Source organism: Beta vulgaris, chromosome 3, assembly GCF_026745355.1.
Source record: "Beta vulgaris subsp. vulgaris cultivar EL10 chromosome 3, EL10.2, whole genome shotgun sequence".
Lineage (NCBI taxonomy): Eukaryota > Viridiplantae > Streptophyta > Magnoliopsida > Caryophyllales > Amaranthaceae > Beta > Beta vulgaris.
Window position 1 is genome coordinate 51,007,671 of NC_079204.1, and position 17,556 is coordinate 51,025,226.

At 32.8% G+C, this 17,556-nt stretch overlaps 1 protein-coding gene across 1 annotated transcript; it reads right to left on the reverse strand.

Annotated features, from left to right (window-relative positions):
• Nucleotides 1-2,730: 2,730 nt before the first annotated feature.
• LOC104889366 (heat stress transcription factor B-3) lies at nt 2,731-6,912 on the reverse strand. The gene is made up of 2 exons (XM_010674564.4): nt 6,168-6,912; nt 2,731-3,464 (listed from the first exon to the last, which is right to left on the reverse strand). The coding sequence occupies exons 1-2, from the start codon at nt 6,411-6,413 to the stop codon at nt 2,970-2,972; spliced, it is 741 nt and encodes a 246-aa protein (XP_010672866.1). The 5' UTR covers nt 6,414-6,912; the 3' UTR covers nt 2,731-2,969.
• Between the last annotated feature and the right edge of the window lie 10,644 nt (nt 6,913-17,556).

Consider the following 17,556-nt stretch of genomic DNA (forward strand, 5'->3'; position numbering starts at 1 on the left):
CCATTACTTTTTTTAATCTATGTAATTCTTAGAAGTACTATTGTTCTTGTTGGTATGGTTTTGATAAAATTTGAATAAACAAACTGAATACAAGAACGTAGTTAGAATTTCTTATACTTTTGGTCAAATTTGTAACAGTGTATTTCATCTTTTGGACTCTTCTACAGTCATCTATTAATTTTTTTGGTTTCTTTTGAATGGTGTTGAAAGTCTTAAACAGAAATTGGCTTTTGTCAGTTGTAGTTTGGTTATATCTGCTCTTTTATCTTTGATTGAAAAGGAATGTCTTTAATTTGTCTGTAATGTAGGACTGCACAATATGGTATGTCTTTGGTTTGAATGTTGCATGTTAAGTGATACGGTATTACGGTTGGCTCGGACTGCCCACTTTCAATTTAAAATTAGGTACGGTCTAAGCTTAATATTACCTTTGTTATTTTTTGGTTGCAACGATTAGACATTTTCTACTCACACTTTATGTCTAATCGTTGCAACTGAAAAAAACAAAGGTAGTATTAAGAAGAAAGCGGACCATTTTTATAAATACAATTAACTAGTTTAGTCTATTAAGTGACCAGATTAATCCATTCAGTATTCAGATTGTTTAAATCATTTAGTGATTAATTAAATTCATTTAATGACTAACTAAATTCATTTAGTGACTTGTTTAATATATTTTTTTAATTCACAATGAGATGGAATAGACTTGTTAAGATGATATAAGCTTGGATTCGTTTAATTCTATGTTAAATTTAGACCACCTATTCTAAAAATTATGTAAGTGATATACCCGAGCCTAATATTCAAAGATCAATAATAACTATGCACATAAAATTTGGCAACAATTCCTCCTTGTTCCATTATGGATATCATTATCCATAAATTTTTAACCTTTTTAAGGTCGTAGATAAAATGAAAAGCTCTGCCGAGTTAGAACTTATTGTTGGCAACCCGAATCGAGATAGTGGATTCGACCCTTTGATAGTATGGGGGAAAGTAAGGGGTTCTCCTCTCCCAAAATAGTCTTAATGGTGGATTTGATCTCTCAACGAGGTTGGAAGATACATTTATAACTGGCCTAAGCTTAGCTTTGGCATATCCACAAAACGAAGAATGTAGCAATCTTATACATTTATAGTATACTAGTGGACTGCCAGTATATGATGAATCTACATAGTGCTTAAACAATTTAAGATGCTTACATGTAATTTAGAGAGAGCGGCACAATTCTAGTGTATTCTTTTCATTACTGAATTGAAAGAATCTTGTCTATTGATTTTTTTCAACTAATGAAGTGCATCCGCTCAAGTTAAGAACATGTTAAAACCTATTAAATGCCACTTGTGAGTGTCCAAAGAAAGAAGAGAGAATAAATCACTTTATAAGATTAGGAGTTACTCCTCCTATCACCAATTGGTTTTAGCCTTTTAGGATGGAATCTCCTAACTTGTAAGTGGGCTAAACTCTCCTCCTCCTTAAACGCTACTGAATAAGGATTACTTCATGTCCAGCCCCTAAGAGGATTATTGCTCTGAATTTCTAAAGACACTCATATTGTTTGGTTTTTGGCTTTAAAATTTGTAAGTCATGTAATACCGGTTATATAATAAACATGTACAATTATGGTTTTTTTGAAAATTGGAAACAAAAAAGTGTAATGTACTTATTCTGTTTTAATTTCCATATTTCTTGCTTTAGTTTGTTTTAAAAATAAAAAATAATAATGAAGAGACTTTATAGTTGTTTTTTCTAACCTTGCTATTGAGAAAAAATAAACTACATTATCATGAGGAAAGAAATTTCAAAACTAAGATTCTGTGTTTGTTGGATTGACATCATTTAAAAGATGAAGAAGTGGAACATGGGCAAATGCAATACATGAGCACTTTGAAAATCACATAGAGATAAATATCCAACAAGCACATTTCAACAGTTTGAGGTCAGTATAAATACCAATTAAGACCATACATTATAATTCGGAAATCTCGCAAATGCTATACACATTCTGTGAGAACAATCAAAATAAAATCTTGTCATTTCATAAAATTTAGCATTTGCCAACTTTATCAACCCACTAAACGAGTTACCCACTAGTGGTGTACTGTTCTCCTGTGATATGGTATGAATATAAATATCTGGTATTGTTAGGACTCTTATTCCTATTACATTATATTGTCAAGAGTTCGATGTTTTATGAACGTACTATATATGTTGAGGTTGACTGTCATTCTGTTCGTGATGCTGTGACTGATAGATTAGTGATCTGTCATATGTTCCTAGTAATTTTCAATTGACAGATATTTATACTAAAGCACTTGGTAGGACTCAATTTGAATTTTTGTTGTCCAAGTTGGGCGTTTGCATACACGCTCCAATGTGAGGAAAGGTGTTAGGACTCTTATTCCTATTATATTATAAATTGATATCAGTATGCCTAATTTGCATATATCGGGACCCTGTCCTCTAGATTGTATCAATACTCTTGATGAATGAGAACACAACACAAATTAACCAAATCTTAACACGTAGTTTATTTCAGAAACAAATGCACAAGCTTTTTTGGTCGAGACTGAAAATTCAACTGATAAAATTCCAATTACGTGATCTTCTTATTATTTGCCTTTACTAGATCATTACATTCATTGAAGTATGGAACAAGTACCCTTCAATTAATTGGTTCAAATCTTTCATAGAGTAGAAGAAAGACTAAAAACAGCCAACATAAATGTATCAAATGTCAACTTTTATAAATTTCCAATTACTTGCGAACAAGAACAAGTTTATATATATTTATCTACAGTTATGTTCCTGAAATTAATCTTTAAAGTTCAATCATACTTTTAATTGAACTGTAATTCAATTTTCAGGAGAAATTTTCTAAATCTAAAAACAAGTTTAAGTACTAGACTTAATTAGCCACTTAGCTTGTTTATTACATTTATAATCATGCATGCATGCATGCATGCACATTACTTGCATGACTGAGATAATAGAAGTCTTGCCGTCTCATAAACCTCTTCAGACCTCTTCCTCTTTCTTTCCCTTTCTCCCTGAACTTCTAATCTTACACCAAACAACTTGGGCTGTTTTTTATAATTATCGTCGTCGTCGTCATCGTCGTTTTCTTCCTTTCGGTTCGCGTAGATTGCGACCAAGCCAAGGAGTTCATTGCACTTGTTTTTCATGGTTGTGAGCTCTGAACTAAGCACCCCATTTTCCATTTTTAGTCTCTTGTTTTCATCCACTAGAATATTGAGCTCAGAAGATGATGAGGTTGATGAGGATCTTTGATCTTCATCATGATTATGTGGAGGAGCTTCTAAGCTTGTTGGTAATGCTGCCACCGTAGGTGGTGGTTGACGGTAGGCTTTTCGACGGCGAATCTGGCCGAGAAACTCTCTCTTGCCTCTTTGGAACTTGTCATTGCTAAACTCCCACCGGTTTGTTGCCACTTTCCTGAATCCCTATGAAGTAACATAGAGAAAATCCAAAGTATTAAAGCCAATTTTGCATGCAATAAACCTTTAACAAGATAAAGAGTTGCATAGATTCTCACATATGTAATGTAATGCAACTTTATTATTAATTGATAGTGTGATATGAGTTCAATATGGGGTCATTGATAAGAACTACTAACATTGTATGTAGTGGCGGATCTAGGATTTTTACATAGGGTGGGCCGAAGAACTTATTGATTAATTTCTTTAAAACTACCTGCTCCACCATATCTATTTGCATTTCCATTCCAGATAGGTTACTTATAAATATTTTAGATCATGGGGTGGGTCGAGGCTTGGATAGCCACCCCTAGACCCGCTCCTGATTATTTGTATGTAATGGGTTATTATTTTATGTACATATAGGATTATTAACAAGTTTACTTATAATGATTCATCGACACTTAACCATGCAACATGTTAGATGAAAGAGATGAAACATGTAAAAGATTGCAATTATGTACATGTTGTTTTGGATTTTATACCTCTTAGATTATCAAGAAAATAAAGAATGAAAACGTGTAGCTTTCAAAATCTACCAACTCCACTCCTTCCTTTCTTCTTCCTAACCTTCTTTCTTTTAATTTCTTTTCACTGATATATAAATTTCAATGAGAAACAATAAAAAAAACAAACAATTTGGTCTATCAAGCGTGCAACTTTTTTTACTTTCTTGATACAGAGTACTTATAATGACTATTTTGTCAAGTGACGATAAATGCAGCCAAAGTTTTTGCCGAAATGCCTTTATTCAACATTCTACAGCTTAATCTAGACAAAGCTATAACAAAAAAGCGAATTAAAGCTTCCAATTTTCTAGTTGAACGTTTGACTCACCAAGCCCTATCATATTCAATATTTGACTGAAACAAAATTAATTAGTGGTGTGTACTGAACAATGAACATGTGGAAATTGGGTAATATTCAATTGATAGAATAGTCTACCAAAAAACTGAAAGCAAGTCCCATCTTAAAAGTGTAACCATTAAAATAAAACTGAGCTGAGTATATGATATGCGATAATAGTTAAAATTAATGGTAATGAAGTAATTTTGTAAATGAAGTTTCAAATCAATGTTCATAATATTGTTTCTATACCATGAGAGATCTTGTTTATCTTGGTAAATTTTTTTTTTCATATTACCATGTTTAAATTGAAAATGAATGGTAATGAAAAATTTTATGAAGAAAACATGTGTTTATAGATGGGGTTGCACTATCAAACACCTTTACATGGAACTTATCTTACAAGACTCTCATGTATAAATTTTGTAATTATTATCTTTAGTTATTACTCATAAGTCATACCAAACAAGTCGATAGAGTAAAATAAATATGATGTTTATGTAATAATTACAATGAATGAGTCTTGATTTTTATTTTATTTTTGGGTAAATTACGAGTTTAATTCCATTTTTTAAATATATTTATATAAGATTGTATGTCTTATAGGGAGGGAATACTATTGATTAGTGATTACTATGAAAAGTTTTAGAAATTTCAAATATATAGGTTTTTGGATCAATTCAACTATGACCGAATTGTTTATAATTTGGGTCAACATAAAATAAGATTTGAACTCGTTCAAGTAATAGTTGTAAACTTGTAATCCGACAACCAAGTACGATTTAAAGTTGTTAATTAGGTTGAACATGATATTTGTCTTTTAACCAAAGCTAAGTAAATCACAGAATTATAATTACTCAAGGTAAACGTAACTTATGGATTTTTTTAACTAATATCCTTGAATCAAACAGACAAATACCAACTACAATCATAATCACCTTGTTGACAATAACTTTAAACCTTTAATCCATTTCCCATTTCTTAATCATGGTTACCTAAGCTTGACAATCCGCAACAACAAACAACAATATTTTAGAATCAACTTAATCATAATTAAACATCAAAAGCTAATATTATTTGGCACTAATGATAATTAATTATTCAATTTAACTAATACTTAACCTTAAAAAAATTACTTTCATCTTAGACAATAATTACAATCCACAATTAACAATCATAACTTGCACTAATCTCATAAACCAATCTAATTTTAATTATGTTGCTCATAGTGTACATTAAATTATGTGTTATATAATCAATCATTAGTGCATGCTTGAACGTTGCAAAGTAAAAAATATACTAGTAGAACTGTATAATCTATTTTGATCGTATTAGATGTAAGGAAATAATAATGTTAAAACTTAAAAAAGAATGGATCGTGAAGAAGGATAAAAAATTATTACCCTCCACCTTTTTCATCTCTCTCTACAACTATATTCATTTTGTCTTATATTATTTCGTACTCCCTCCGTCCCAAGTTGCTACATTTGCTTTTTTACAGTTTACGAGATGCAAATTCAAACAACAATATCTTGAGTTACATATATGAAAAAATTATAAAAATTATATATTTGGAAAATACAAGTTGGGACGAATCAAACAAGATCCAACATGACTATGTTTCTTCTTATGTATATGGAGTAAAAGATAGTCAAAGTTATGACGTGAATAGTGCCTACGGTCAAAATGTAGCAACTAAATTGGAACGAAGGGAGTAATTCATTATCTCCAATCCAAGCATACTTTTTCAGTTACTACCAATCAATATTGTAGTCATGTAGCAGTAAAATACTTAGTATGAAAAAAAGGAGCAATAATACTCACGTAAGTATTGAGTTGCCTAACAAAGCTAGAGAAGTTGCAATGCTTGAAGAGAGTAGGAAGCAAGTCCCGGGAAAACTCCGCCGGCTGCCACACAACGAAGGCGGTACCGCCATCGTTCCATGAGATGACGGTGTCTGTGGCCGGATCATCCACAAGCATATAGGTCTTCAACAAGAAGGGTGGTGGATTTGATTTCCTCATTATTGCATACTCTAACAACTCCTTGTCACACACACCACCCTCCATTATGTTGCCGAAAATAGAAAAAACAACCCTGTGTAGATTAAAAAGAAACGGACTAAAAAGAGAAGTGCGTAAATTAAAAAAAATGAAAAGAGTAGTATGAATTACTAAACCTTATCCCTTACACTCTTTTCTTATTATTCAAAGATGAAATAATTTATAGGGAAATGAGAAGAACTTAAAATTAAGAAGAAGAATAAGAAAGAGATTAAACTGAGAAGAATGAAGAATAAATAATCAATAATGCAATAATATGATCAGTAAAAAAAGGCAGCCGAGAAAAGAAGAAGGGCAGTTAAGAACTCCCAATTCCAGCAATAGAAACCCAACACGACTCCACAGTTCATGAGATTTGCAAGGCCTTGTTGTTTGTGTTTTTTTGATGAATGATGATAGATCTTAATTCCCTTTATCTCTCTTCTTTTTAATTTCTCTCTTCTTTCTTTATTTCTTTCTCTCTTTGGAAGAATGATGAGGTTGTTGAAACGTATGTAAAAGGTTGGACCTCTTCTTTATATACTGGAATAGTTTCATGCTTTTTTGTCAAAGGACTAATTTTTTATTCATCAATTTGTGTTATAGTATTATAGTATGTTGTATTAGAGTGTATTACATGGACGTACTACTAGGTAGATAGTAGGGATTGGTAACACTTGGTGCAAGGAAAAGTTTTATGGAAGCTTCCTTCCTTTCCTTCCTTTTATACCTTCTTTAAAGTACAATAGCCAACGTAACGTTGGTGACTTCATATTAACCCATGGGTAGGTAGGTGAATTTGTGGCATTTAGGTCCGGTCTTTTAGATGGCGTGAAACTGAACTGAAATGAATATAAGAGAGCAATTGAATTGAGATAAATTTAAAAGAATATGGTCTAAAGGTGAGCTCAGACTAATATGAATATATTGAATTTTTTATGATTTTATTAGGATTAATCTGAATTATTTATCATTAAATTTATTTTTTTTAAGATGAGAAGAACGCATGCTGAAAATGAAAAATAAAATTACTTATCTTTGGCTATTTGAAATAATAAAATTTTAGGTTCCAAATCAATTCATGATAGAGCAAATTGTGGATGAATTATTTCACACTAATTGATGTATTGTGAAATTCAAATGTATTCCCTCCGTTTCCTAAAGATCTTCTCACTTACTATTCCTACAGATACCAAGGAAAATCAAGTTGTGTGGGGCATGGTGTGAGTAAAGTAGGAGAGAGAAAGGAGTTAAGATAAATATACAAATAAAAAGGGGTTAAAGTAGGAGAGAGAAAGGGAGTAAAATTGAATTAATAATGTAATGGTGGACCATATGATAGTGACATGAGAGGGTAAATAGGGAAATTTATTTTGCCAAATAAGGAATAAAGCAAAAGTGGGAAGATCTTTTGGAAACACCCTTAAACGGAAAGAGGGAAGATCTTTAGGAAACGGAGGGAGTAAATGCTAAATTAACAGTTGGTCTTGTAAGAGACCGTCTTCTTTTATTTTAAAATTAGGCAACGGTCCAAGCCTAATATTAAGAAAAAAATGAACCACCTTTCTTAATATAGTGACTAGTTAATCTATCTATTAGTAGCCTGTTTAATTTATTTAGTGACCAGTTTAATTCATCCAATTCTCAAATTCTTTAATTCATTTGGTGATTAGTTTAATTAATTTAGTAACTAGTTTGATACATTCAGTAAGAATGTCGGCTTATTTTCTAAAATTGTTTGTTATAGTTCGAGATTCGAAAGGAAACAAAAGAGATAAGCAGGGACGATTAGCTTGGTGCAAGATGTATAGAGATAGTGTTGGGTTAGAGTTAGATGCAATGGGTTTGTTGGGATAATATAGGCTTAAGTTTAATTTGTCTAATTTTATGTTAGAATTAGACTGCCTATTCTAATAAATAATTAATGCATTGCGCAATTCCAATGTAAATGCTAAAATATAAGACCTTTATAACAGAGCATGTTACCATTATAAAAAGGCTATTATACTTTAAACAATAAACAATAAACGATAAACGATAAACGATAAACGATAAACGATAAACGATAAACGATAAATAATAAACAATAAACAGTAAACAGTAAACAGTAAACAGTAAACAATAAACAATAAACAATAAACAATAAACAATAAACAATAAACAATAAACAATAAACAATAAACAATAAACAATAAACAATAAACAATAAACAATAAATAATAAATAATAAATAATAAATAATAAACAATAAACAATAAATAATAAATAATAAATAATAAATAATAAATAATAGATAATAAATAATAAATAATAAATAATAAATAATAAATAATAAATAATAAATAATAAATAATAAATAATAAATAATAAATAATAAATAATAAATAATAAATAATAAATAATAAATAATAAATAATAAATAATAAATAATAATAATAAATAATAAATAATAAATAATAAATAATAAAAATAAATAATAAATAAAAAATAATAAATAATAAATAATAAATAATAAATAATAAATAATAAATAATAATAAATAATAAATAATAAATAATAAATAATAAATAATAAATAATAAATAATAAATAATAAATAATAAATAATAATAATAAATAATAAATAATAAATAATAAATAATAAATAATAAATAATAAATAATAAATAATAAATAATAAATAATAAATAATAAATAATAAATAATAAGTAATAAATAATAAGTAATAAATAAATAATAATAATAATAATAATAAATAATAAATAATAAATAATAAATAATAAATAATAAATAATAAATAATAAATAATAAATAATAAATAATAAATAATAAATAATAAATACTCCCTCCGTTTCCTAAAGATCTTCCCACTTACTGTTCCTACAGATACCAAGGAAAATCAAGTTGTGTGGGGCATGGTGTGAGTAAAGTAGGAGAGAGAAAGGGGTTAAGATAAATAAACAAATAAAGAGGGGTTAAAGTAGGAGAGAGAAAGGGAGTAAAATTGAATTAATAATGTAATGGTGGACCATATGATAGTGACATGAGAGGGTAAATAGGGAAATTTATTTTGCCAAATAAGGAATAAAGCAAAAGTGGGAAGATCTTTTGAAACACCCTTAAACGGAAAGAGGGAAGATTTTTAGGAAACGGATGGAGTAATAAATAATAAATAATATTAAAATTAATATTAATATTAATAAGAATAATAATAATTATAATAATAATAATAGTAAATAAATAATAATGATATTAATAAAAACAATAATAAAAAATAATGAAAATCAACAAAATATAAAAAATACAAATTCATCGTTATTATAATAATAACAATATTAGTAGTAATATTGAAAACAAAAATAATAATTACAATACTCCCTCCGTTTCCTAAAGATCTTACCTCTTTCCGTTTAAGTGCGTTTCCAAAAGATCTTCCATCTTTTACTTTATTCCTTATTTGGAATTTTTCTCCCTTTTTATCCTATGTCCCTATCATATGTTCCATCATTACATTATTAATTCAATTTTACTTCTTTCTCTCTCCTACTTTAACCCTCTTTTTATTTGTTTATTTATCTTAACCCCTTTCTCTCTCCTACTTTACCCACCCCACACAAATGGATCATCCTTGGTATCTGTACTCTGTAGGAACAGTAACAAGGAAGATCTTTAGGAAATGGAGGTAGTATTAGACAAGACTGGACTTATTTTGGCTGAACTGAACTCAACTTATTTTAGCTGATTGAACTGAACTAAATTAAACTTATTTTGGCTGAATTGAACTAAACTAAACTTATTTTAACTAAAGTGAACTTATTTTAACTAAAGTGAACTTATTTTAGATGAACTGAACTGTAAATAAGTCCAAAAGAACAGAGCTTAAATTTCCTCTATTAAAACCCCTTGGTTCTACAGGAAGAAATACATGTAGATCAATTGATTAAAACGTATAAACTCAAAATACTGACACTAATAAAATGCCCAACCATGTGCATATTGGAACCTTATATTTGATTCCAATAAAAGTCACTTATGACTTTATTATTCCATATGGTTTTCCCAAATTCCACATTATTACACAAAGTCTAGAACGAAAATTCTTACAAAATTTACATCAGCTAAGACGTACTCCTCGAGTAATTGGTCAATCAAATTTCATGACAATTTACAAAAAGAATACTTTGTAGTTTGTAATATATATAAGGAAACACACGTCAAAAGATTAACTAAAGTCAATACAACCAAATAACTTGTTTTCAGTACGCGCCAAAATTCTAGAAATTAATGCAGAGCAACACAAAGTGAAAAAAATCTACTCCATCCGTCTCAAAATATAGTTCGTGTTTCCATTTTACTATTTTAGGTGTCCCGATATATAGTTCTTGGTTTCTAATTTTAATTCCACATTTTTTCGTAATTTGTCTAGAAAAATCATATCGCATCATTTATTTGCTTCTTGAAATTAGTTTTTTTTTTGCTTTGATTGTACAACCTAGTGGCTACATTTAATGCTCTTTCACCAATTATTTTTCATTCTCTCTCCTAAAATCATCTTTTCTCATACAATATTTATTTAAATAAACAAAAAATCTTTATTATCCCTCTAAGAGTCTACCTACCTTAATTCTCGTAAAAAAATAGAATCAAAAACTATATTTTAAAAGAAGTATTTGCATGTGTGATGTTTGTGTGAACATAAGTGCCGCTTATATATGGACGTCAAATTCTTCAACTTGGAAATATGTAGTCAAGGTTGTTGAAATTCTACTAGTACACTTACTACTACTACTTCCTAAGCATGCATCGATCCAAACCGATGACTTAATTGATTATTACGCAAAACTATATGTATCCTCTTTGATTGATCAATTCAAAAGTTTGTTTTTCGTTGAAAATACACGAGTCCCATGATGCAAATTGATAAACTATGCACATTCAAACTCTCCCAAATATAACCATCTAAATTTAAGGTTATGACTTAATATGCATGCATGGATATTAAGGAAGACTTGGTTTTTTGGTTTTGTTTTGATGGAAGACTTGGTCATTGCGATAACAAGTAGGAGTATTGTTGATTTCTTATAGTTCTTGAAGTGTGAAAGAAAAGAAATTAGTTAAGTAGTCAAATGTCAAACTATATGGAAATAGTCACTCGAATTTAATTAATATTTTACGGTTTTTTCACCAAATACCCCTGATAAAAAAATTTATTCACCAAATACCCCAGGTTTTTTCAAAATTCACCATATACCCCTGACTTTTAACATAATTCCCAATACCCTGCTTTGAAAAATAACCAAAATACCCTTTTTGGTTAACAGACGTTAGTCCGTTAGTGGTAAGTATATATTCACCATATACCCCTAAGTATAATATTTATGCACCAGATACCCTTATTTTTGAATGACTTGTAACGGCTATTTTTCCAGTTTTAAAAAGTAGCCGTTTGCTTTATGTTTCCTATATAAATACATGGATCCAACACCCTTTTCCTCACCTTCTTTTGTTATTGCAATTGTAAGGAGATTTGCCATGAGTTACTCAAATAGTTATCACACACAATCTCATACATAAGAGTACTAACTCCTACTGTAGTTGTAGAAAAAATTGCAATCGAAGCTCTGAAACAACAAAATCCTCAGCGACTGTTACAAGTGTGATACATGCAACAATTTCAGATGGTGCAAAGGGAGTGTGGAGCACAATCTGAGCAACCAACATGAATCTCCATGTGCAGAGAGAGAGACAGTTCAGAGAAGAAGATGATGAAGGAAGAGCTTAAGCACTTGAAGAAAAAACTGAAGCAACAACAGAAACTAGTAAATGCAACCATAAGAGTAGGAGTAGTCATGTTTATAGTTGTAATATTTGTAATATTTAAGTGAAATATTGTAATTGGGGCAAAAGACCAAATGTAATATTGTTTTCTCAAAATTAGCATGTGTTAACTGCTGTAGCATCAACTTAAAACCTAATGTAGCAAAAAAATCACCATTTAAAGCACATCCTAATGTATCATCAACAACATGATAGGCCTACATAATCACAAAAAACAAATATAATCTAAGACCTCCTAAAACAGTTCAGGTTTCTTGTTGTTCCTCTTTGTCTTCTTAGCTTGAGGTTGGCTGGTTGAGGACTGTTAGCATCTGTTTCTTTCTTTTTCTTCTCTCTCTTTAGTCCCTGGTGCAGCTGATGTAGACCCTTTCTCCTTCCTGGTCTGAGCAGTTGGTCCACCTCCATAGGTCCTTGCATTGTGGCCAACTTCTTTACATTTGCTACACTTAACAGTGCTGTGCCTTTTGCCCTTCTTGGCTTCATTTGGACCTCTTTTCCTCTGCTTTTGGGGTCTCCCAGCACCTCTCTTAACATCAGGGGGAGAAATGAGGGGTAGGTCATGGTCAGGCCAGTGAGATGGATCAGCCATGGGGTGAATGTGCTCCCCATAGGTTGCCTTGTAAGCTGCCCCCTTAAAATAAGGAGATACAAAATCAGCAGCCTCCAATCTCTCATCAAAAATAACTCTCAGCCCATGTTTGCAAGGTATACCACAACCTTGCCATTTTCCACACCCACACCTACCATCAACTAACCTAATGGGGAAACTCACATTCCCATCTCTAACCTCAAATTCACCCCCCCCCCACATGAAGTAGCATAGCAAAACCTTGATTCATCACTCCTAGTTTGTAGGACCTTCTTTGCATAATCAGTGAGCATGTTAACATCCATGTCAACTGCCTTATCAAACCTTGGCCCAATTCTCTTCATGGACCAGTTTCTTATGGCTGCACAAACAAGAAACTTGTTAAAATCACAGCAATTTAAGCAAAGTGAAAACAGGAATAATTTAGTTTACTTACCCTCAAGCAAAGTGAAAACAGGAAGGTCCCTATATGGTTTTGTGCAGGATTGAAGCTCTCCACAAAGTTTGTTGTGTTATGATCACAACAAACTAGTGGATCAAAGACATGCCTAGACCATTGCTCTGTGCATGAGTCCAAATAAGCCTTGCCTCAGGGTTGTATTCATGAATCTTCAGCATGGACTTCTTGAAGACAAACTCATTGTATGCATCAGCAGCTGTCCAGAAGAGCTTGTGGAAGGCTGTCCCACTGTACCCTGCATTTTTGCAGTTCATGTACAAGTGTTGACAACAAACCCTCCTTGTTGCTCTTGGGAATACCTCATTCACTGCACTGTCAACACCCTAAGCAAGAGAATAAGAAATTAAATTAGTAGTGTAAAATAGATAAGAAAGTATGAAAATTAATCTATAACAACTGTATTAAGAACTTACCCTCATTCTATCACTGATGAATGTCCAATCATCTCTCTTGCATCCTTCTTTCTCAAAGCATATCCTTAAGTTTCTGAAGAAGTATGTCCAGCTAGGTGTACTCTTAGTGTCAACAATGCCATAGGCAATGAGAAAAATCTCATTGTTGCTATCAATGCCTAGGGATGAAAGGAGTATGCCCTTTTAGTTGCCACTGAGGTGAGCCCCATCAATGCCTATTAAAGGTCTGCAGCCACCTATAAACCCCCTGACATTAGCAGCAAAGGCAAAGAAGCATGCCTTGAATTTGGGAACAACAGCCCCTGTGTTCCCTGTCCAAGTAACCAAGGCATAAGATCCTAGGTTAGTTGCCTTGATCATCTCAGCATACCTTGACAGCAGACCATAGGACTCATAAAACCCTCCATGTATCTCCCTTTTAGCCAAGGTCTTGACCTTGTACAACAGCCTCTTCTTGACCTTGATCCTAAACCTCTCCATGGCCACCTTCTGTAGTGCTTCAACTGGCACCTCTTGGTTTGCAGCAATCTCCTCAGAGAGATTTTTACATAGCCACTTAGAGGACACCATGGGATTATCTTCTAATCTCCCACAAGTTAAATGTTCTCCCTTCAAAGTCTTAATAGCCCAACTGACCTTATCTGCTAACCTTGCAGCATGTATCCTCCACCCACACCCCTCAATTACACAGCAGGCTGTAAATCTAGTTATGTTAGCTTTCTCAACAGTTAAAGCAAACCCCTCTTGTATACAGAAATTCCTAAGGACATCCATGAACTCTTCTTTGCTGCTAAAAATCAACCAAGGCTCTAATCTTATGGATCCATATGGAACATCATTCCATATTTTACCATTTTTGTAGATCTTATCCTTCTTAGAACCTCCATCTAGGCAATCCTCAAAACCTGGCTGATAAAGCTCATCATCATATGACTCAATGTGTTCCTCAACAACAAAATCAGAATTGAAGATTGCATCTTCATCTGACTCACTCTCTCCATCATCCTCAAAGTCTTCATCATCTTCACTCCCTTCATCATCCTCATCCTCTCTTCCCTCATTAGCAGTATAAGAGGCAGTGCTGCCCCTTGACCTGGTGCTACTCATACCCCTAGAATATGTGCCCCTTTCCTTAGGCACATATGTCCCTAATTTTTTGGCAGTGCTCTTAGGAACTTTAAACCCAGATGGTCTTGTTCTTGGTGGTCTTGCAGATTTGGTTGTAGTGGAAGATTGTGACCTGGTTTGGGTTGGGTTTTGGGATGGTTGCACAGGGGTACTGGATGGTGGTGAAGGAGGGGTTGTGGATGGTGGTGGTGAAGGAGGGGCTGTGGATGGTGGTGAGGGAGGGGCTGTAGGTGGTGGTGAAGGGTCCCTCACAGGTGAGGGAGAGGATGTGGGTGGTGGTGAAGGGTCCCTCACAGGTGAGGGAGAGGATGTAGGTGGTGGTGAAGGGTCCCTCACAGGTGAAGGAGAGGATGTAGGTGGAGGAGTAGTGTCTCTAAATGGTGAGGCAGGGGGTGTTTGTTGTTGGGTAGTGGGATTAGGTTGGGATTCTCCAGGGAAAACCTCTTCTTGTGATTGATACACTCTCATGTACTCACAAATTGTAATGTCATCCACTGACAATACAGGTACCTCAATTGAAACTAGGTACCTCCTAGCCTCCTCAGCTTCCCTCTCCTCTTCTTCTTCTTTCCTCAGTCTCTCCTCTTCCTCCTTCTGTCTCCTTTCTTCTTCTTCCCTCTCTTTCCTCAGTATCTCTTGTACCCTTTTAATGTTTTCAGCCTTCTCTCTCTCAGCCTGATCCCTTAGATGTACATATGCCCTAAACACATTTCCTGGCTTGTCTGTTTCCTCAACCCACATCTCTATGGTGTCAGTTCCCCTCCCAAAACTCCACACCTTCTCTAAATCAGCATCACTACTTATTTCCATCTTCCTATTAGTTCTAGGGTTGTGCACCCAATATTCTAAAGGATTTGGGGAGATACACATTCTGTTTTTCAGATTCCACAAATATGTCTTCATATAATCCCATTAAGTGGCACAAGTCTGTGTCCTCCACCCTTACATCAAAATCATGCCCATTATAATGGACAAGCAACCATATTGATGCCATCCTAAAATTAACAACAAACAACCCAAAAACAAGAAATTTCAAATCACTAAGTACTTCAACTACCACATTGCACAAAAACAAGAAATTTCAAATTTTTTTCCATGATCAAAATCAACCCTAAACATGCAAAGAACTAACCAAAACACAATCGCAGTTCAAAAAATACTTTTTTCAAACATAAACAAGGTAATGAAGTTACTTACCTTCAAAGGGAGCAGAGATGATTGATTTCGCGTTCCAACCCTTCTCTGAAATTTCAAAATCGTCTTTTTAAACTCCTTTGAAGAACACCCAGTTCGCGAATCTATACTTTCCTCTTTGTCTTCCAAAATTGCAACTTTTTGTGAAGAAATTTCAAATTTGCAGTTAGTTTTTAGGGCTCCTTTGATGATTGAACCCGCAAGAACAACAGAGCAAGAGGGGGGGAGTTCAAAGGGCGTGGGTTTTTTTTCGCAGAAATTTTATGTCAGGTTGGCAAAGGAACATAACCATAATGGCGCCACAAAATAAGGGCAAAGTTGTAAATACAACCTAACGGCGCACTAACGTCCGTTAAAACTAAGGGTATATGGTGAATTATGTTAAAAGTCAGGGGTATATGGTGAATTTTGAAAAAACCTGGGGTATTTGGTGAATAAATTTTTTTGTCAGGGGTATTTGGTGAAAAAACCGAATATTTTATTATGTACATCACACATCGCCATGTTTTATACTGAATTACTTTCATAGTGGCAAAGAGATAATATAGTGTTAAAGGATGTTAATGATAAAATATAAACAATTAAACATAAAGTGTCCCAAAAGGACGTAAAATCTTGATTAAAGTGATCATGCATGATTTTATCCTTTTGTGTAACTTTAAAGATTTAGTTTACAGTTTGGACTCTTGTATTGTGATTGGGGACGTTAATCAAGTAGAATTTTATGAAGATAAGATTGGTGGTTCTCACCATATTAGGGGATGGGACTATTTTATGGAATGGAGGTTACGAACTCCATTAATACCCGTAGACTTCATTGGACCTCGCTTTACTTGGTCTAATAAGCAAGAACCCCCAGGCCGCCTAATCATGGAAAGACTGGACAAAGTGCATATTTCTCAAACTTGAATTGGTTCTCTAAATTTGATCAACATATTGTCATGCATGAACCTATACTTTGCTTAGATCACACATCCATCATTTACACTGCTCAAATGCATACTCCTCTTTCCAAGAGGCCTTATCAACTGAAAGTATGGTGTCTTAAATTTCCAGAAATTTTGGACATTATTACAAATGTATGGCAATAACAAAGTAAGGGATCTTTGATGTATAGTATTTCAAGAAAACTCGACCTTGTTAGAGAACAATGCAAGAAATGGTGCCTGGATCATAAAAAATTCCAAGGGCTTGATTGGAAGCTTATTTGCACACAATTGGCCTCATTGGGAAACAATGTTTCTTCCCAGAGCACGACGCATAATTATATTCAATCAATTGACCAACAACATCTACCTTCTATGATTGTGGGTTTTCAGTACTAGAAACAAAGAATGAAGAACGTTTGGTATCTACTTGGTGATAATCCTGCTCTTTTGATGTATACCAAAGTTAAGCAACGTTTAAGTATTAAACAAGTCTCCATTTAAGATTAAGAAGGCGACTGGATGAAGAACCAAGATGCAATATTTAAACATATGAAAGACTTTTTTTTGCTGAAATTTATAGTCACTCAAGCACGATGGAATCAGATGAACAAACAGACATGG

Bases quoted from the DNA above. Each gene is read 5' to 3' on its own strand.
- LOC104889366 (XM_010674564.4), bottom strand. From the start codon at position 6,413: ATGGAGGGTGGTGTGTGTGACAAGGAGTTGTTAGAGTATGCAATAATG. The intron at 3,465-6,167 runs GTGAGTATTATT...GTTACTTCATAG, and splicing joins TTAGGCAACTCAATACTTAC to GGATTCAGGAAAGTGGCAAC.